This window comes from Ochlerotatus camptorhynchus, unplaced genomic scaffold (genome assembly GCF_037179485.1).
Source record: "Ochlerotatus camptorhynchus isolate MF236.1 unplaced genomic scaffold, CSIRO-AGI_Acam_v1.1 ptg000433l, whole genome shotgun sequence".
Taxonomy (NCBI): domain Eukaryota; kingdom Metazoa; phylum Arthropoda; class Insecta; order Diptera; family Culicidae; genus Ochlerotatus; species Ochlerotatus camptorhynchus.
The window spans coordinates 3,029,487-3,052,364 of NW_027040919.1; the positions used below are offsets into that span (position 1 = coordinate 3,029,487).

Here is a 22,878-nt window from a genome sequence, read left to right on the forward strand (position 1 = left end):
ACCGAGAGAGCTCCCCTAAATTAACGCCGTCGCCGCCGCCGTCGCGTGGTTGCGAAATTTTTCCCCCGTCTCGTCGCACGATGGCAGTTGCATACAATCGTGAATGAGGTACGTGAAACAATTCCGAAGAAAAGACCAAAAATCTAAGACAGCAAACAGAAGGAAGCAAAACCGTGTGAGAAATTCCACGACTTTGGGGTCTCCCATAAAGGCAAATAAAAACAAACAACAACGATTGGTCCAGTCGCCGTCGCCGCCGTGGTGCGTGAGAGCTCAACGAACTCCACGGCCGGCGCCCGCAGTGTGCTAATTGTGGATTGAGCCCTCGTTTCGTGCGTACTTGACCATGAATTATTTTTCGGTATCGTTTGGGTCGTTTTTCTCGCTGATTATTCGGAGTAGGTTGGGTGAATGAAGGAGTTGGGGGTTGAGATTTTTTTTTTGAGTTTGCAGGTGTGGGAAAATGTGGATTGCATTTTTCTTGGCTGGCTTCCCAGCGGGTTTTTGGTGATTGCTGTTCTTGTTAATCGCTGCTGGTGGAATTTCAACCAATTGAAACCGGAACAAAAGGGGTTCTCACTAGCTCAGTCACTCACTCATATATCCTGAGTAGCCTCATAAGTCATTCTGTGGAACTGGCTACTCATGACAGCATGACAGGCCTGACTTGCTCGCAGTGTGAGACCAACTGTTGACATCGGCTTCTGAAGTCATCGACGATCCATCATCGATCCAACTGCAGTTCAGCTGTCGAGAGCCAGTTGTGAGACCTTCAAGCTGGTTTTGAGTTTTCATAATATATGAATGAGAAATTAGGAAGTACGGATAAATTGGCATGTGCTGCACAATTGCAATGAAAATAAAAAAAAAAAAAAATCACAAGATCAAGTCTACCGTGCCGGGTAGGAATCCAACATCCTTTCACCTCAATTGTCTTAGCCACAAAACAGCTCACTCATCTGGTACGTCCGCATTCGAATGCTTCGTCATCATCATCGCCAATTTTCTCATGCTACCTCATCACCGGTCTATCTTATTATTCCACTAAGAACTGCTTGAAAGTCACTCCACTAGAGAAAATCGTCGACGGTGGAGCAAAATTCCGCATTCTTGGCAAACCGCCGACTCATTAGTCAAATTAACGCCCGTATTCTCCTTGTACTACGATCTGCTACAGATCGAACGAGCAAGCTCAGTGCAATTTCCTTCGATGATTCCCGATGCAAATTGTTGTCACAGTTTCACTGTGACTCCCGCCGCACTCACATGGGTGTAAGCAGCAATAAATTAGTTTCCACCCGCGCGGTTCCTTGTGCGAGTTTGCATCTTTCCTGGTGCTTATTAATTACTTCTTCCCATTCCCGTTCGTTCGCCATCGTCGTCAAAGCAAAAGCGGGAAACTAATGCAGTTGCAATTATGCAATCGTTTCCACTATCGTAACGCATTAACGACCCTTCCTAGCGGTGATCTTGAGATGCATTCACTAATCGTACAGCACCGACCGGTGGAGAGGACTTCTGATGCTGATGATGATAATTGTCACATCATTTTCCTTTTACCTAGTTTAGAATGGATGAAAGCAACAAGTTCTGACTCTCTAGTGGTCATTACGTTCCTTTCCACTACTTAAGGCTCAGTAGTTGAGAATGGAACAGAAGAAAGTGTTTTGCCAGCACTGCAATTACCCACACGAAGGAAATAGTGGAAACAGGACTGTTTATCTACTTCAAGTGATTTAATTACTGAATGAACGAACTTGATGAATCGCACATGAATGAAATGGTTATCAACTTGTCGGAATCTTTCGGCTAACCTGCATCTACTGAACTAGCACCCACCAGTCAGTGGTGTTACTACGCGTACCTACCTTCACCGGTTCGATTGGATGCGGTTTGAATGAGCGCAACATAAAAAGCACCGAACCGTGCTCTACCGGTATACAGGAAATTAGTCATTCACACCACCGCGCACCGCACCGTGCAGATCCAATCGGAAACGGTGGTCTGCGGAAGCTTCAGCTAAGCAGCTAACGAGGGATACATTTTTAATTGGACGTCATTTCTGGGTTGGGGAACAGTTTGGAAATCAAATGGAACGAATTTGATCAGGGTAGCAGCATTGTGTTTATATGGCGGGAAAACATTTACTGAACGGATGAACCGTCCGAAATGACTTAATTCACACTAAGCGCATTTAGTTCTGTGAAGGCATTTTGGATGAATACCTTCATCAAGTGAGTATTGTTAAAGCTGTTTAAGCCATTCAGAATTTGAACACGCCCAAGTAACCACCAACAGTTCTGATAAAAGGCTATTTGTGGCTTAAGCAGCTTGCGTGAAGGTGGTCTATAGAATTTTAAACAGCCTAATTTTTAAGTCGTTATAAGAACTTGAAAGTTCCGGTACCATAATAGAAGAGCATTCTAAGCAGCTTCTGGGGGAACTTGAAAGGAACTTTTCGAAAATAAATTAAGAATGGTTGTTGTTCTCTACACCAATTCTATATTTAGTTCGCACTTTGAATAATTAAACCCAGTCCTGTGAGCTGTTGTCCCGCCTAGTGTTAGAGTTTTCTGTGCCAGCTGACTAACTTGAATACGAAACACAATACACTTGTGGTGCAGTGGTTAGCAATCGTAGATCGCATGCCGAATACATGGGTTTGAATCCAGGAAATTGTTGATGCAGTGCATATATATAAGAATTATGATTTATTCGGGTCATTGATCATTTCATATTTACGTACATTAAATTTTATTACTAATAAAGACTTGTGCCGATTACTTCATGTGGCTTGAAAGTTCTGTCGGAATTTTATTTGAACTTTATGGAACTTAAAAGTTTCGAACTTTATGGAACTTGAAGGTTTTGTCGGAACTTTATTTCAACTTTATGGAACTTGGAAGTTCTGTCTGAATTTTATTTGAACTTTATGGAACTTGAAAATTCAATCGGGACTTTATTCGAACTTTATGGAACTTGAAAGTTCTGTCGGGACTTTATTCGAACTTTATGGAAATTAAAAGTTCTGTCGAAACTTTATTTGAAGATTATGGAACTTGAAAATTCTGTCGGAACTTTATTTTAACTTCATGAAACTTGAAAGTTCTGCCAGAACATTATTTGAACTTTATGGAACTTAAAAGTTCTGTCGGAACTTTATTTGAACTTTATGGAACTTGAAAGTTCTGTCGGAACTTTATTTGAACTTTATGGAACTTGAAAGTTCTGTCGGAAATTTATTTGAACTTTGTGGAACTTGAAAATTCTGTCGGGACTTCATTCGAACTTTATGGAACTTGAAGGTTCTGTCGGAACTTTATTTTAGCTTCATGAAACTTGAAAGTTCTGCCAAAACATTTTTTGAACTTTATGGAACTTGAAAGTTCTGTCTGAAATTTATTTGAACTTTGTGGAACTTGAAAATTCTGTCGGAACTTTATTTTAACTTCATGAAACTTGAAAGTTCTGCCAGAACATTATTTGAACTTTATGGAACTTGAAAGTTCTGTCGGAACTTTATTTTAGCTTCATGAAACTTGAAAGTTCTGCCAGAACATTATTTGAACTTTATGGAACTTGAAAGTTCTGTCGGAAATTTATTTGAACTTTTTGGAACTTGAAAATTCTGTCGGGACTTTATTCAAACTTTATGGAACTTGAAAGTTCTGTCGGAACTTTATTTTAACTTCATGAAACTTGAAAGTTCTGCCAGAACATTATTTGAACTTTATGGAACTTGAAAGTTCTGTCGGAACTTTATTTGAACTTTGTGGAACTTGAAAATTCTGTCGGAACTTTATTTTAACTTCATGAAACTTGAAAGTTCTGCCAGAACATTATTTGAACTTTATGGAACTTGAAAGTTCTGTCTGAAATTTATTTGAACTTTGTGGAACTTGAAAATTCTGTCGGAACTTTATTTTAACTTCATGAAACTTGAAAGTTCTGCCAGAACATTATTTGAACTTTATGGAACTTGAAAGTTCTGTCGGAACTTTATTTTAGCTTCATGAAACTTGAAAGTTCTGCCAGAACATTATTTGAACTTTATGGAACTTGAAAGTTCTGTCGGAAATTTATTTGAACTTTTTGGAACTTGAAAATTCTGTCGGGACTTTATTCAAACTTTATGGAACTTGAAAGTTCTGTCGGAACTTTATTTTAACTTCATGAAACTTGAAAGTTCTGCCAGAACATTATTTGAACTTTATGGAACTTGAAAGTTCTGTCGGAACTTTATTTGAACTTTATGGAACTTGAAAGTTCTATCGGAACTTTATTTGAACTTTATGGAACTTGAAAGTTCTGTCGGAACTTTATTTCAGCTTCATGAAACTTGAAAGTTCTGTCGGAACTTTATTTGAACTTTATGGAACTTGAAAGTTCTGTCGGAACTTCATTTTAACTTCATGAAACTTGAAAGTTCTGCCAGAACATTATTTGAACTTTATGCAATTTGAAAGTTCTGTCGGAACTTTAGTTTAGCTTCATGAAACTTGAAAGTTCTGTCGGAACTTTGTTTGAACTTTATGGAACTTGAAAGTTCTGTCAGAACTTTATTTTAACTTCATGAAACTTGAAAGTTCTGCCAGAACATTATTTGAACTTTATGGAACTTGAAAGTTCTGTCGGAACTTTATTTTAACTTCATGAAACTTGAAAGTTCTGCCAGAACATTATTTAAACTTTATGGAACTTGAAAGTTCTGTCGGAACTTTATTTGAACTTCATGAAACTTGAAAGTTCTGCCAGAACATTATTTAAACTTTATGGAACTTGAAAGTTCTGTCGGAACTTTATTTGAACTTTATGGAATTTGAAAGTTCTGTCGGAACTTTATTTTAACTTCATGAAACTTGAAAGTTCTGCCAGAACATTATTTGAACTTTATGGAACTTGAAAGTTCTGTCGGAACTTTAGTTGAACTTTGTGGAACTTGAAAATTCTGTCGGGACTTTATTCGAACTTTATGGAACTTGAAAGTTCTGTCGGAAATTTATTTGAACTTTGTGGAACTTGAAAATTCTGTCGGGACTTTATTCGAACTTTATGGAACTTGAAAGTTCTGTCGGAAATTTATTTGAACTTTGTGGAACTTGAAAATTCTGTCGGGACTTTATTCGAACTTTATGGAACTTGAAAGTTCTGTCGGGACTTTATTCGAGCTTTATGGAACTTGAAAGTTCTGTTGGAACTTTATTTGAACTTTATGGAACTTGAAAGTTCTGTCGGAAATTTATTTGAACTTTGTGGAACTTGAAAATTCTGTCGGGACTTTATTCAAACTTTATGGAACTTGAAAGTTCTGTCGGAACTTTATTTGCAGTTTATGGAACTTGAAAGTTCTGTCGGAACTTTATTTTAGCTTCATGAAACTTGAAAGTTCTGCCAGAACATTATTTGAACTTTATGGAACTTGAAAGTTCTGTCGGAACTTTATTTGAACTTTATGGAACTTGAAAGTTCTGTCGGAACTTTATTTGAACTTTATGGAGCTTGGAAGTGATTTTAATCGTTGAATGTGAAACTTTTGGTTACTTGGGCGTTGTACTGGTTTTTTCAATTGTTTTTATCACAAGAAAGTTTGTTGGACAAAAGGTTGAACATAAGATCGAATGACATAAGGTCGATGGACAAAAGGTCAAATTGAACTTATAAGAACAGAAGCTCGAATGGACAAAAAGTCGACTGGACAAAAGGCCTAAATTGACTAAATGTCAAAATGGACCAAAAGTCAATATGGATAAACCGGGGCTCTACATTTTCGAAACTCTAAAATGAACTTGAGCTTTGTTTCTTTCACTCAACGTTTTCAACGCATCATTTCTACAACGCCTAGCTGGACTATCAGCATGACATGAAAATGAAAAAGAATCACGCTCAGAACGACAGGCTGGCTGTGAATTTTCACGTCGTTGGTTTGCTCATCGCTTTCAATGAAAGTAACGTCGATTTTCGAGTTGAAACGAAATCTTTTTAAGCCTTCTAATCCCTGCCACCGATGCTCTATCATCGCTGTTTCAATTTGGTTAATATACCTTATGTCCCGTTTTCGTTACTTTTTTGAAGATAAATATGTAGGTGGAAAAAAAATTGAACATATTACGTGTAATCTTCAAGTGTTTTCACCTAAGAAACGCCTTAAATATATAAATTCAACTGCCACTCGCCTCTCACCTTGCTCCACACTTTAGCGAATCGCCTGATGGTCGCTGTGCGTGTAACCCTCATTGACCCTCCAGTGTAGATTACCCTCCAAACACGGGCTGCAGTACGTCACATCAATGCCGGATTCTGCACCGTTCCTTCTGTAGGTACTGACTGGACCGGTGTTGGCTAGTACAACGTCCAGTTTGGCCATTGCCTCCAGTAGGATGCATCCTCTCTGGTTGGTGTGGTGGCTGACCCACTCCACCGCCCATGCGTTAAAGTCGTCCGCAATGGCCACCGGTCTTAGGCCGCCAAGTACCGCATTGAGTCTTTTTTTCCCTTGATTTGTTTTCCGTCGATCTTGTTTTCCGTGAAGAGAACCAATGCTACCGACGCCAGGGAGGCAGCTCCCACACCTGAACCCTACCTATCGACCCATCAACTCATGAACCGGGGACCAACGGCTTTACTTCCCTTCCGAAGGAAGGCGTGATCAGAGATGTTATGCCTCAGAACATCCCGGGGGCGCCGACTGGGATTGAATCCAGGCCTGTTGGGGTGAGAGGCAATCACGCTTACCACTACACCACCGGCGCCGCTAATAGCAGTGAGTATGTCCACTATCTGCGAGAACTGCTCGATGGACCACCTGGGTGGAGCATAACAGCTACTTAGATATACTCCATTGACCCTGGCGATCACAAACCCCTCGCTCGAGTTGGACGAGACCACCTCCTGAACAGTGAAGCTCCGTCGTGCATATCGCCGCCATCTCGCCACTCGCACCTTCCTTGCGGCTGCCGCCTTTCTGGCATCAGCTGCCGAGAGTTTGACGGTAGCCACCTGAGTGGAGAACAATCCCTTCCTCAGGGTAATTTCTGGTACCTCCGGCACTGCTCCCTGAGCGCCGTGACGAGTTCGATCGCCTCTGTCACCTCGTCCAAGTCTTTAACCTGGATGGTTATTGTCGAGCCTAGCGACTTCACCTGCACCCCATTACCAACGACCTCCTCTGCCAGACTTCTTGATATGTTGTCTTCGGTTTGAGGTTAAAGTCTATCTGAGAATATTAATGGATGAACAGAAAATTCAATAACGACCAGTTTCACCCCACTGTGCGCGGAATCTGGAGCTTGTTCGAGTGTGATCAATCAATGTGGCCCTATGCCTTCAGTATGACTACCATTCATTCTTGTTTCAATTCTGATGTGAGTTGATGTGTCGCATGATAAATTTAGCACGCTTCAGGTCAGTTCTAGATTTACAACCCTTATTAACCGGAACTTGTTTTGGTCATATCTTCTGCCATATCTATGGAACCAGTGGATCGATTCTAAAAATATTAATTTGGAGTCTTGGCTCCAAATTTTGCGACCACAATTGAAAATAAAAGATTTATATGTTCCATAGCACCCTCTTGCATTTGAATAGCACTGAAATCAGATCACTGGCTATGGAGATGAAGAGTAGACAAGAAGGCGATGTGAGCTAGGCTTGATAGGTTTCATCAAAGTGTTGATTACTACACATAACAAAAAACTTGTTTGCGATTTAATGAAGATCATCAGCCATTTTGAGACATGTCTACATCCAGGTCAAGTCCATCGAGTTGCCGACCTCTGTCTTCATTTCTTTCGATTTGATGAAATCATCGGAATTCTGTAAATCAAAAGTTACATTGATAATGATTAAAGAGGTAGAAGCTGCATCGATTGAAAGAGTTGTATGCCAAATTTATTGATAATTCGATGAAAATGCCCTGCAAAACATCAAGTGCCCATTTTACTCCTACTTCCCCTGTATGTCAGAAGTCAGAAATTCGTATATGGACAGGAGATTAAGTTATTTTAGATTTCAGTCAGAGTATTATCTGGAACCACCATCTCACAGCTTTATCAAGCTCCGGCTCCTCACTGTAACCTTCTGGAGCTGTTCGCCCAAGTGCTGCCACATGAAGGTCGTCCTTATTATTGTTCGTTTTTAATGATTGCGATGAAAGCATCGCCACTGCTGCCACCACAGCTAGCAGTATTGATTAATGACTTTAGCAGACGCTCTTCTCTGGCTGGCTGGCTGGCCTCCTCTTACGCAATCAATCAATTGGCCAGGAATTTATTGCCGCTTCATTTTCCACGGTGTAGCTGGAGAAAATGGGTTTGCAATCGAACCTGCCGTTCTGCGTCTTTGGCGGTACCAACATCGATTCAGCGAAAGCGCACGTGTCAATCAAATTGGGATCGTCGATTTTTGCTGAGTTGCCTCACAGTGCAAAGCGGTACTCTAGATAGGCAGCTTGCAAATTTGATGGAATTTTGCAATCCAGTTTCCACTGAGAAGATGATCGATATGGCGATTTGATGAACGATAAATAAAATCGCATTTGCGATGGTTAGAGTTGGAGGAAATTAATTAGCTTCACAACTGGTGCTCCAATAAAATCAAAGTCCGTAAAATAGGTAATCCCGAAACTGGTTCCAATCAGGATTTTAATCGTCTCAAACGAAATGAAAACATCCATTTCGGATGACATTAAATCCGGCTGCAAAATGCGTATCCTTCAACTTTGCGCCACCGCCGTCGTCGTCGTCACCTTCATCATCATCTCAAACTCATCAATTGATGAAGTTTCTCGGTTACAAAAATATCCACTTCACGTTGTGAATTCTGTCGCCGATTCCTTTTACGGACGGTGGCTACCAGCTGCGGGTCCGGTAAAAGTTCATCGGTTCAAACTGGCAACTGAAACCAGGCTGAGTCGATGCCGCGCGCGCCGTGGGGGTGTGCAACAACAGAACAGATTGACTCGTAATTGAAACCTTGAAATCCATCAGCGGCAACTCTCACGCATCTAGCCGGTCACCAAAGTTGTGAATGGATTCGAGTCGCGTCGTCAGCTGGGCAGCTGCAGTCACCGCTGTCGATGATGCTGATGATGATGACTTATAGCCTAGAGGCGTTCCAAATTAACCCAGATTGTGCGGAGAGGTTGATCGCGTTTCTAAACTTGCCGGTTGATCCAGATCTGTGGTGAACTGCTTCTTGCACGGCTGGTGTTTTTCGATCGAGGTGGGGGTGGATCTGCTAGATGGTGGTGTGATGGCGCCGGCGATGTGCGGACAACCAACAGCTAAATGCCATTAGTGAAATCGAGATCTTGGAACTGTGTTGCTGCCAGCTAGACTGAATGGAAGCAAATATGATCGAATGCAATGTTTTGTTAAGGTTCACAAGTTATTGCGCAAGCAAGGTCGAATGGTCGAATGGGCTGATGACTAAATTGAGCTGCTATGGGTTGAAGTGAAAGTACAATTATTCTAATGACTACGAAAATAGCCTCTTTGTTGTCTGTGGGGGTGAAAATGCCAAGCAACCAGAAGTCGCATAACAATGCGAACATGGAATCGTAGGTAGAGCCGTACTCAGTTGGTGGTGATCTCTCAATTCTCACACCTCCCCCTGCTCTTCCCCTTCAAAGAAAGCATAAGTAAGGTTTTTGATCTAGCTTCCGCTCTACTAAGCACATTCCGCGCTATAACGCTCTTTTTTGAACGTAACAAATTGATATTGTTAAAAACTGTAAAATTTATGAACACACTTACCGCGCGATAAATCCGAGCCAAATTTTCCATAACTCAAAAAGTTGTGGCCTTCTGAACAACATTGCAGAAAAACATTAACTTTGTATCGGGCAAAGATTTCGAGCATTTACACGAAATTCATAAGAATACTAGTGTCGCCTAGCGAAAGAATTCAATGAAGAAAACAGCAATTTTGTAAATAGGGGTCATCCACGGTGTACTCTATAGAGGTGAGATATTGCGTTAAATGACATTTGTATGGTGTCTTTTTCGTTCAAATGTAAATACGAACGAAGTCGATATTTGTTATTTAGTCTTTCATGCATTACACAGTGGTGACAAAACCGCGACTAAATTGAATATCTCGGCTGCCAAACGGATTCAGTGAACATGTTATACATATTCTCAAAGGAAAAACTTTATTAAATTCGCTTTGATATCATGATTCTGAACAACACAGAAAAAATCGCAAGGTTCTAGGATCATTTTTATAATGTGGCCACTTTATCGGTCAATCCAGATTTTCCGGGGAACCAGGATATGGCCACTGTATTTAAAAATATTTACTCCAGTTAAAAACGCTTTGATCTCGTGATTCCGAACAATATGCATAAACCGCGAAGGATCTAGGACAACTTTTATAATGTGGCCAGTTTATTGGTCAATCCAGATTATCCGGAGAACCAGAATATGGCCACTTTACCCCAAAATATAGTTTCCATATTAAATACGCTTTGATCTCTTGATTCTGAACAACATACAAAAAATCACAAGGTTCTAGGACAATTTTTATAATGTGGCCACTTTATCGGTCGTTCCGGATCCTCCTTTAGGCCATTAGAGTTTCCCTGAAGGCGTATATAGTGTCTTTACACCATAAATAGTTAGTACTATCAATTTCCACTAATATACGTTAAGTAAAGTGTACAATTATGTCGATAGATAGTGGCATTTCCTACATTACCGGGAACTCAGGTTGATCCCGGCCCTCTATCTCGGTAAACAAAAGTCTTCGGTCAATGAAATTACCACCAATGGATTTAGCAGAATTTTTCCTCTGCGAACATGTGTAGCATGACTGAAACCGTTTGGCAGCCAAAATATTCAATTTAGTCGTGGTTTTGTAAATTTTTGCCCAGTCCCAAGTAACAATTAAGGTTTTATGAGGGTTCTGTAGACCATGATTTAGACTTGTAGAATGCAATGTTGCTTGGTGTGCATTATTTTAAGATTTCACATATGTATTTGAGTGATTTTATGTGTCTGCAACGTATTTACACAATTTGCAAAATTCGCGTTATTTCACTTCAGACTATTGAAATATAGTAATGACGTCATTAGTCGACTATCGAACTTGATGTTGCATCCGAGAGAATATTACCTTATTTATGTATACCGTGGGGCTCATCAAAAAAAGGAGATTCTTAAATTCCCGTGGATTTCGTGTAAGTGTCTCTGCTTACGGGTCCGCACCTCCGTTTTTGGCCCTTCATACAGCGATATTGTGAATTCAGATCGGTAGCCTAAATTGATCTTGCTATTAATTGTAGCTGCATACAAGACAAGATCTTTGAAGGGATGGTGGCTACCTTACATACATACATACATACCGTGGGGGTCATCCAAAAATGACGTGGCAAGTGGCAAGTAGGGCTACTCAAAACAATAATGTGACTTCCAACGAGAATGAATGAGTTAGATGTGACAAATGACTGTGAATGGGAATGAGTGACCCCATGTGACAAAGGGGAAGGAAACGAACATTAATTTTAAAATTTTATGGACGTCATCTTCGAATCGCCCATAACAAAGATCTCGAGATGTAGACCCTGCATTTAAACGAAATTGAAAAGAACACTAGTTGCAGATAGTGAGAGAATTCCTAAACTGTCCACAAATCAAAAGGTCTTGGCTTCTTCAACATCATTCCAGAAAACAGCAACTTTGTATCTAGCAAGCAGTGTTGGGAAAATATCAAAAAATCAAATCCCAGCAACGCCCAAGATCACGCTTGATTTTCGTAGAAGCAAACTACTGCGGTTGATTTTGCAAGCTGTGATATCGCAGCTCGAAATATCAAGCTAACAAAACTCACCAACTGCAAATCTCACCAAACTGTGGTGAGATTGAGTTTAATGATTTTTGCTTTACACCCGAATGCAACGAAACTTTCATTATGGCTGGCAGCAGTCCCTTCGTGTCTGCCATCGGTGAAGGTTAAACAGAGATTGCAAACTATGCTTTCTCTTTCTAAGAAAACGATGTGCAATGGAATCATTTTTGTGTCGAGTTAACTCTCAGCTTGATTTTTGCACGTTGTGAATAGTCTCGCAATATCAAAGGAGCTTGTAAAACCAATATCAAGCATGATATTTTGTTCCAATATCACGCGTGATATTGCGAGCGCATGCGAGCGGAAAAATATAAATTGATTTCTGATTTTGCCAACACTGCTGGCAAGGATCCCGAGATGTCAACTTTGTATGTACACGAAATTCATAAGAATACTAGGTTGAGATGTCAACCCATCATTTCCACGGTATTTATAAGATCACTTGTCACCTAGCAAGTTAATTCCGATCTAAACTTTCCACAATTCAAAAGGTCTTAGCATTCTGAACAACATTGCAGAAGACAGTAATTTTGTATCTAGCAGGGATCTCGAGATGTTGATCCTGTGTGTACACGAAGTTTATAAGAATACTAGTGTCGCCTACTGAGAGAATTCTGAGCTAAGATGTCCACAAATCAAAAGGTCTTAGCCTGCTGATTAACAACGCAGAAAAACAGCAACTTTGAATATAACAAAGATCTCGAGATGCCAACCCTACATTTACATGAAATAAATAAGATCATATTTCGAGCTAACAATTCGTAAGGCTATGACATCCAGAACAACATTGCAGAAAACAGGAACTTTGTATCTAGCAAAGATCTCGAGATGTTGAACCAGCATTTAAACCAAATTCATCAGAACATTAGTGCCGCATAGTAAAAGAATTTCGAAAGTTCTTAGTCTCATGAACAACATTGTAAAAACAGCAACTTTGTATCTAGCAAGGTTCTCGAGATGTCAACCCTGAATGTTCACGAATTTATAAGAACTCTAGTACCAACAATCAATACGAAACTACCGATTAAACTACCGATTAAACTACCGATAAATTGGCTCACTACTTGTCTAGCCTATTGGTCCCAAGCAAATCGATTAACGTACCCCATTCTAGTTGAAATTCTAGTACTACACTATGTTTGTTTTGATTTGCTATGAAAGTTTGACAGATAAAATGAGGGGTTCGTGGATTTTCCTGTTTCGAGGGGTACATCGATTAGCTTGGGACCGAAGAGAGTACCAGAGCTGAGCCAAAAAGTTGAGCACGATTCTTCGGGACCTTCTGGTCTTAGAGTTACCTTTATGCTAGTACCATCTAGCGAGAGACTTCTGAATTAAACTGTCCACAATTCAAGGCCCGTCTGAACAACATTGTAAAGAACAGCAACTTTATATCTAGCAAGGATCTCGAGATGTCAACCCAGCATGTAAACAATGTTTATACGATCATTAGTGCCACCTAGCGCGAGAATCCCGAACTAAATTGTTCTCAATTCAAAAGGTCTTAGCCTCATGAACAAGATTGCAGAAAACAGCAACTTTTTATCTAGCAAGGATCTCGAGATGTCGACCGTTCATAAGCACGAAATTCAAAAGAACTGCAGTGCTGCCTAGCAAGAGAATTCCGAACTAAATTTTCCACAATTTAAAAGGTCTGCTGAACAACATTGCAGAAAAGGGTAACTTTGTGTACAGTCTGGGTCATGAGATATTGTATGTACACACATTTCACATGAACGCTAGAGCCAACCTAGTGTGAGAATTCTGAATTTTAAAAATACACGTTTGTCATCCAAGCAACATTGATCCTACCGATATTGAAAATCATAATCAAATTAGTTCGGAATTGACTCACTAGGTGGTGTTAGCGTCTGTAGAAAACATGTTTAACGTTTGAGCTCAAGTTTCTCGACAGTAATCAACAATGTAACTGACACACTGGGCGTTAGTGGGTTGAATTATCGATGCTAATTCATAACTTTTCCAATAGAACTTTCCTGATGTTTTAAAGCTGTGCACAAGGTTTCTGATTTTTCTCAAAGTTCTCTAGACTGCCCTGAATTTCTTTGCACTTAATTGCCCGTAACTTTCCTAAAGCTGTGTAATTTTCATAAACGCTAACGGAACTTTACCTTAAATCACTGATTGTCGTTGAACTTCTTTGGACATCCCTGAAGTTTTTTGTGTTTCTCTAAGGTTCCCTAAATATCCATAATTCCCATAGAAACTATCTAAAAGTTTCTAAATTTTTGTGAAGGTCTCTGGAATTTCTTAAAGATTTTTGATTTTGACGTAGACTTCGTCTAACGGGAAGGTACTGGGGGTACATCGAAAATCTAAAATTGCGACCGTCACGAAAAGGTGTAAGGTTTTGAACGCTTATGACTTTGTCATTTATAGATGAAAATAAATTCCCAATCGATGGGAAATATCTCTCACAATCTCACGCTTTTTTAATTTTCCTAAAAAAAACCGTCGAAAACAGTACAAAAAAAGTGATAATTTGATCACTGTTTTCAAGAAATAAAAGTTCTCCCCAAACCAAGTCGTCATAATCGAGTACCATTTGGTTGTGCATCGTTTTGCTTGAACCTATAAAACGCTCTGTTATCGTTCCTCCGCTCATGGTCATTGGTTGCTAGACCGTCTAGCAGTATACCCAAGTAACCACACCCGATAATCGCCCTTTTTTCGATACATAGTAAATATAGGGTTTCCAAACATTATATATAAGTCGTATCAGCCTTATATAGCAAAAAGGGCGATTAACGGGCTTGCTGGTTACTTGGGTAGTTCGTTCGCTTCCCTATGGAGTTTCTTCTAATTAATTTTATTGTTACGTTCACGTCATGGAAGTGCCGTTATCGACAGGCACATTGGCAAGTCTAATTGCACTTGCCACTAAACAAAGCATGGTACGCAAGCGTTCTTCTACTCCTGCTTTGGAGGACCCTAGTAAAAAGGCCCAAATAGACGCCAGAGCTGCTTCAGATGACGCAGCTAATGGAAAATGGCGGTGGTGACGCCGCTGAAATTGCCAAAAAGGAGTGGATTCCCCCGCTGTTTACCCCGATGAAGGACGTCGCTAAGCTTAGGGATGAGCTGGAAAAAATCAAATTGTTCCCGCGATTCAAGATCTGTAGTGTAGGACCAAAGAATGTGACCTACTGAAGAACAGTACGGTGGAGTTTTACACCCACGATTTGCCTTCGGTGAAACCATTGAAGATTGTTTTAAGGGAACTGCCGTCGTACGAAGCGGCTGTAAAAGATGAACAGATGAGGCTCAGGTTGAAATCAGAGGCACTCCACCCAATGAATCGACGGCCTGTGTCCAATACTAACTATTGGCTGTGACGGCGACTCTGTAGCTCTTTACTCCTTTGAGAAAATTCATAAGCAAACGTCAGACTGTGCGTGAAACATGGCGGACTTTGTACTATCCTTTCACTCCACTGAAAATTCCCATATGAAACTGTCTATATTTGCTGGAAGAGCAAATTTTTCGACGGTGCCGTCAACGCCAATCGTGACCAGCTGTTTCTGGTCCACTTCACGAAGGGCTACACCACCTTTGCTGCGCGGAAGAGCAACATACGTGACCTGTTTCAGGTAATTATCTACTGGGAATCTTACACACTTAAAAATAACTAATTTTACACGTGACGGAATCCGTCTTTGACATAAAAGATGAGAGGTAAACAAACATGTTGTGTAAAATTAAGTGCCCCGAGACTGAAAAGTTTGCTGCTCGACGAAAAGTACGTTTGATTGAGCTATATTTCCCGTCTGTTATGACTCAAATTTATGTCAAAATTGACGCTCGTATATGTCACTCTCAGAGCACCTAAATTTACATGATTTTTTCTAAGTGTGTACAAACCACAACATCGTGATGTGACCCAATGCACAAGTTGCCTCTCCTTTGGCCGTGGCACGAAGAACTGTCATATGAAACCACGCTGCGACAAGTGTGCTATTGCCCTCGACGGCGACCTGTGCTCAAGCTAATGACACCGAGCCGAAGTGCGTGAATTTCGGCGGTTCGCACCGGGCCACTACTCGGGACTGCCCCCATCAACATTAGGAAGAAGGTGGCTACTAGCAACCAGCCGGGCCGGCATCGAAACAAACGTACACTAGATGTCATCACGGATGAACAATACCCGGAAATCCAGCCTCGTCGCCTGGTCCCAAATCTCCCACCGCTACCCCTCAACAATCAACGAGCCGCCCCCTCAGCTCAACATCGCCTCACTGCTGCAGCGGCCCTGCCAAATCAAATTTCTCCCTCGGCGCCTGGACTATCGTATGCCCGTGTTGCCTCAGGCGATTCAGTTGACGAATCTAGCTGACGAACAAGCATAGAGAGCTACTCGATTACCCTAACACCAAGGAGATCGACATTGCTATCATCACCGAGACGCACTTGAAGCCCGAACTGAACGACTCGGCTCGTCAGACGTGACCGCACCTGCTCCAGGGGTGGGGGAGTGGCCATCGCTGCAAGACGGAACATCAGTTGCCGGCTGCTACCAAACTTCCAGCTGAAAACAATCGAAGTTATCGGAGTGAAGGTGAGCACATCACTTGATCAATCACGTGGCCTACTGCTCCAAGCAAAGCAACATCAGGGACGGGTCGTCAGTGGCCCTCCGGAAAGACATCATAAAACTCACCCGGAGGTGCGGGAACTTTATCATCGCTGGCAACCTGAACGCAAAACACCAAGCTTGGGGCAACGGTCCGAGCAATCGAAACGGCACCATCCTGAATGAAGACCTGCCAGAGGGCCACTATACCATCTTGACTCCGGACACTCCCACCCGGTTTAGTGGGTGGGTCTGGGGTCCATGTCGCCAGTAACATGGGACACAACATCTCGCAACCTGTGGCTTTCCAGGAGCTGAGCTCGAACCACTACCCGGTGGTGGCCGTTTGCGTTTTATGAGGGTACTGTAGACTTGTAGAGTGCTTTAAAACCTCAATAAAACATGTTAAACAATGTTACTTGGCTGGGATATGCAATACGTGGTTGTGAACGATTTCCCACCGGAGGTATGCCACTGTGATCAAGCGTTTTGTTAAACGTGTTATCCATAACAAATGTTCAACGGAGATGGGATGGGCATGGAAGTGTGCACGGGGAATATAATTTATACCGGAGGATTAAAAACAAGTGTTTCATATGCGGAAATATCCCTAACGGAAATCAATATCAAGAAAAATGCACGAGAAGTTCACTAAACATCTCAACGTTGTCTACGTCAACCATGTGGTCGTATTTTGTACACAACCCCACCATTTTAATTTTTTTTAATTAATAGAACAGTCTTGAAGCTATTTAATCAGCTTAGTAAAAATTTCGTCGATTTTTCAAGATCTTGATATTACCATATAAGTTATAAAGTTCTTTAAATACTCTCAAATTTTCCTGATGTTAATAAAACTTCTCTTACGTTCTAGATATTCTCTCGAAGCTTTGCTGAAGATTCCGAAGTTTCTCGAAACTTCTGAAGCTTTCTGCAATTTAATTGAAATTATTTAAACGACCTTTCTCTGAAGCTCACAGTTCTTCAATATCTTGACTCTGCTCAGAAATGAATAGGACTCTCCTAAAAACTTTTAAACTTTATTGACCTCTCTGTGAAGGTTCCGTTAAATTTCTGAAAAATTTTTAATTTCTCTGATGATTTCATGAGTTCTCTGATTGACTCTATTCTTCCTTGAAATTCTCGTCACATTCTAAGAGTTCTCGTATTTTTCCCCTGGCGCTGTCCTTATAGATTTTTAAACTCTTTCAAAAGTCTGGATTTCCTTGCAGTTATAGGAACTGCCCTTAACATCTCTCGATGTACGCGGGACTTCTCTGAATATCATGAAACCACCTAAAAGTTTCTAAATTTCTATGAAGATCTGTGGAATTTCTTGGAGACGTCACATTTTTTGTAAATAATGGATTTTCCTTTAAATTCTCTTATCTTGTTAAATATTCGCCAATTTTTTTAAGTTCTTGATATTACCATAATAATTATTTAATATTTTATAAATACTCTCCCATTTTTCTGATGTTACTATAACTTCCCTTACGTTCTAGAAATGCTATCGAAGCTTTGATGAAGTTTTCGAAATTTCCCTGAATTTCTCGAAACTGCTGTAAGTTTTCTGCAACATTATTTGAACTGCCCTTTGGTTCTCTGACCTGTCGAGATGAAATAAATTTCTCTGAAGCTCACAATTCTTCAATATCTTGGTTCTGCTCTGAATTAAATGGGACTTTTCTAAACAATTTCAAACTTTCCTAAAGTTTTCTGGGACTCTATGAAAGTCCCAAAATATTTCGAAAGTTTTCGTAATTTGTCTGAAGTTTTCATAAGTTATCTGATGGACTCTATACTTTCTTAAAACTTTCGGAACAACTTAAGGGTTCTCGTATTTTTTTACCCTTGAAAATCATGGAGCTGTCCTTATAGATTTTTAAACTCTTCCAAAAGTCTGGACACTTCAGCAGTCACAGCAACTCCCCTTAACACTATCAAACTATCAAAAAGTTTCTAAATTGATTTGAAAGTTCTTTGAAGATCGCAGGAATTTATTGAAAATATCGTTTTTTTTTAATTAATGCATTTGCCTTGAATCATGTTAATTTTTTGTAAATTTTTAAGTTCTTGATATTACCATAATATTCATATAAAATTCTGTAAATACAGTCACATTTTCCTGATGATGAACCAGGATATAAATACCACGCATCAGAGCAATAGATAAGTCATTGGACTCTTATTGGCTTTAGTATTAGGTAGTCAATAACTACCCACGACCACCCACAGTCACTGCACTGTATTGTCGAAAAATCAATAAAATTTCGATTTCATGTTTAAATATTTACCATAATTTTCCCCTTCTGTTTGACTACAGCAGCAGACGGGCCCTGTGGCAACTTTTGTCAAGATGGTTACTTACTGATTTTGCTACAAATAAATACCAAAGTTTCTCCAGCGTACATTCTTCTCCCTGGAAATCGATATTGAAGGCTCTATCGAGTTAAAGAACAACAATCAAATGGAACATCGTTCGAAGGACCCATCGCAATAGCCAGTTCGTCTTCCAATCCATCATCACTCTTCCTACGATGTTGTTCTACAGTTTCATTGACAACACAAATTGATTACCACGGTTCAAAAGGTAACCCTTGCCATCAATTTATAATGACCAACAAAATATAGAGAGCGAAAGCGAAACAAGCCCCACCGTCACAGCTTCCCACTCGAAACACAAATTCCCTCCAATTCTGTCACCATCAATTAGCCTAATCGAGCACCGACCAAGAGTGAAAAACACCGCCAGTTCCCAGTATCGCTTTCATCCACCGTTCCGCGGAATGAATAATTCATGTCGGAAAACGGCCCTTTCTGCCTTATCGTGCTTTATCGCGTGCTGTTCGAAACTTTAACTCCTGGCAGCGAGCGCGGCAGAGCGGCGAAACAATCGCAAAAACGTCACCTCGCCCGGGTGGATGAGTCCATTGTCTCAGACCATGCTCGTTATCCATCATTATTTCATCGGATAATATCATGCCAAGCGCCACCTCGTCAGCCAGTCGTCGTAGTTATTACTGTCATTAGAGTGTGAGCGCTTCCTCTTTCCACCCACACCGCGACCGATGACGGTGGTAGTTCATTGTTATTAATTGCCGCTTGCCAACCGACTGCTCTAGCACCACCACCGGTCGGAAGTGTTGTTTTTCGATTCCTCTTCCGATGATCTGATTAATTGCAAGCAAGACAATGGGTGTTTAATACTAATCCTTGCTATTTGCTTTCTCTTTTTTTTCCACAGTGGTTGCTGGTGGCCGGAGTGGCCGTACTCCTGGCATGTTCCACCGAGGCCCAACAGCAGCAGCGCCGGCTAAGGGTGCGTCCACGAGTCTTGCAACAGCAGCAACAACAACAGAACAGTGCCGAGCTGGACAGTGCCGAAGAGCAGGACAACCGACCACAGCAAGCCATCCAGTACTACCGCGCCCAGCCCCGTGAGGAGGAAGATCCGCGACAGTTGGTCCTGGTATCCAGTGAAGAGGACTACAACGGCCAGTATGGAGCACCAACTCCACGGGCACGTGCCGATACCTACCGACCGGCCGTGAAGGTTACTACTGCCACCCCGATTGCTGCCCGCCAAAAGGTCCCAGAAGTGCGAGCTCCACCGGTGCAGACCATCCGTAACTACAACAAGGTCAACGATGATGGATCATTTACCTTCGGCTACGAAGCTGCCGATGGATCGTTCAAGGAGGAAACCCGTGGTACCGATTGCGTCGTTCGAGGCAAGTACGGTTACATCGACCCTGACGGTAACAAACGTGAGTTCACCTATGTGTCCGGAAACCCATGTGATCCCAACAACCCCGATGGCAGCGAAGAAGATGAGAAGTCCGAAGAAGAATCTAACGAAAATGTCCCCCAGAACTACCCCAAGAGACCAATTGCTGCTCGTCCAACCCGTCCAATCCAAACAACTGCTCGCCCAACTACCGTATTCCAGAACAACTACAACTCTGGCAACTACAACCAGGAAGAATCCGAAGAGGAAGTCCAGATCGGTCAACGTGGTCGCCCAGCTGCTCGTCCTTTCGCTAACCAACAGCCACAGACCGTTACCCAGCGTCCGCGAGTCCAGATTGTGAGCACTACCCCCAACACCGTCTACCATACCCCAACTCAGACCGTTCCGGTGAACATCACTCCAAAGCCAATCTACCGACTACCAGCCCAGAACTCTCTCCAGACCCAACCTCCACCAACGACCTACCGCCCAGACACCACCACCGCATCTGGATACTACTCCACTACCAAGGCCAACACCCTCCTCGGCGGTACCCGTCAACCACTGGACTTTGATGCCGAGTTCCAGAAATTCCAGCAAGACAACAAGGTTCCATCAACCACTCCAGCCAAGCCTATCTCGTCATCCACGCCGAAACAGGTCACCAACAACCCCATCTATCAGTCTCAGCTGGTGTACGATCCTCAGACCGGCCAGTACGACACTGCCCTGTACCAACAGCTGCCCCAGAGCGAAGGTGACTTCCGGTTGAACCACCGCATTCAGCCATACGTCCACAACCCGGTCCAGCATCAGCAGTCTCAGCTGGTTTCGCTGGATCAACTCCAACAGCAGAGTCCTCTGTACCGTACCCAACCTCAACCAGCACCAGCCCAGGTCCAAATCCCCCAACAACTCTACCAGAAGCAGCAGAACGACCTGCAGTTCATCAACAGCCAGCAGCTGTTCGCTCAGCAGCTCGAACTCCAGCAAAACCAACTGCGTAACGATCGGTTGGAAGCTGCCAAGAAGGGTCAACACATTCCTCAGCAACACCGCTATCAGGCTTCCTCTCCTCAGGCCCACCGTGTCCCGCAGCCTCAGCAGCAGCAGTACTACTACATCCAGCCGCAACAGCAGTCACATGCCAGCGGACAGATCGATGCCTTCCTGAGGGGACACAACATTCAGTACTAAGTCCTGTCCCCCGGTGCGTTCCATACGCCCCCTTTCCCTCACCCACACCCACACATACACACATTAGCTAGAGAGTTTTGTGTTTTGTCTAGTTGTTTAGTCTGCGAAGCGAAGCCATCTATTATTTTGTTTGCGTCGTGTTAAGGTTTAATTTAAATGCTGAGTTTCTGTTCCCCTACGATCCCAATTCCCTCGCCCCTCTCACTCTGTCCATATATTTATCCCCACCTTTTCCCCAATTCTTTGAAATCGATATAAGACTTTAAACTATTTAACCTGTTAAGTTGCGGAAGCGTTTAGAACAAATCTAGGACTCAAACTGTTCTTACTTGCATAAGGAAGGGTAACCGTTCGTTTATAATCTCGTGACAGACAAAAGAGCAAAATGTTATTTGTATCCATTAGGGAAAATCTTGTATATAAGTGAAAAGAAAAACTGAATTATTCTTCGGAAGCCATCCCCCCGGTAATGAAACCGCACACCGCCGTCGTCGTTTCAAATTCCATTTGAACATAGAAGCACGCATTTCCAGTTGTGTGACAGTTTGGTTGCTGTCAGTTTATTAACTTGGGATTGATAGTTGGTACTCGGACGGTGGAACACGAGAATGTGTTCCAGTGCGTGTGTGCGTGTTAGAAGTGCGCCTTTTTTCTGGTGAGACGAACATCGTGGCTGACACGCCGTTCTCTCAACCAATGACGCCGACCCCTCCCCTCCTCATACTCTTGATTAGGTTTACTGTGTAACGAGTACGAAGTGTTAAATGCCAATAAAGCGAAGTAAATAAAAACAAAAACTACTTAAAATACAACTGTTACTGGTGTTGGCGTTTTGTGTCCGATGGTATCACATTCCTTGCGGTCGCCTAACAGCGGCGAAGATGGTCCACTAGGGTCGCGGTATCTGGGAGGATTATATTATCATAAAAAATCAGTATCGCTGAAACATACACCAAACGAACCCCTCTTTCATTTGAGGTTAGTTTCAAAATAATCCAACAGTATTAATTTTTTCATATATTTTCAATGCTTGCTTTCTTAAGTCTGAGGTTAAGGTTTTCTTTCAGGGACACCGTGGAGTGGATAAAAATGTAGATTTCGATCCAACCAGTTCAATTAGTTCAAAATCAGATCATGATCATCCTCCCGAAATTTGAGCTCATTTGGTTGCAAGCTCTTTGGCCCCCCTAAGTTCAGTTGGTAAAGGCACAGCTACAAAGCAAGACCATGCTGGAGGCGGCTGGATTCGATTCCTGTTCCGATTTAGGAATTTCTCGGGTTGGAAAATTTCTCAACTTCCCTGAGCATAGATTATGGTGGTACTATGCTTAAAATGCAAAGAAGAAGAATAATGGTTGCGAACTTATACTGCACTGGCTCTTTGGAAGATTATATGCGAATGACTATGGACAAAGTGGAATTATTATTCTCCTCGTCGTCGCTTTTCACCATATTGATCACCGGAAATGTATACTGTTTAATTTCATACGAAATGGAGGAAAATGATGTTCTT

General features: G+C 41.8%; 1 protein-coding gene across 1 annotated transcript in view; it reads left to right on the top strand.

Annotated features, from left to right (window-relative positions):
- The window catches only part of LOC135711509 (putative mediator of RNA polymerase II transcription subunit 8), an 87,846-nt gene extending 66,112 nt beyond the window's left edge, over positions 1-21,734 (top strand). The window contains exon 3 of the mRNA XM_065234376.1: positions 19,683-21,734. Coding sequence (XP_065090448.1) covers positions 19,683-21,365 — 1,683 coding nt within the window. The 3' untranslated portion in view covers positions 21,366-21,734. The remainder of the gene's footprint in view (positions 1-19,682) is intronic.
- Positions 21,735-22,878: the final 1,144 nt, after the last annotated feature.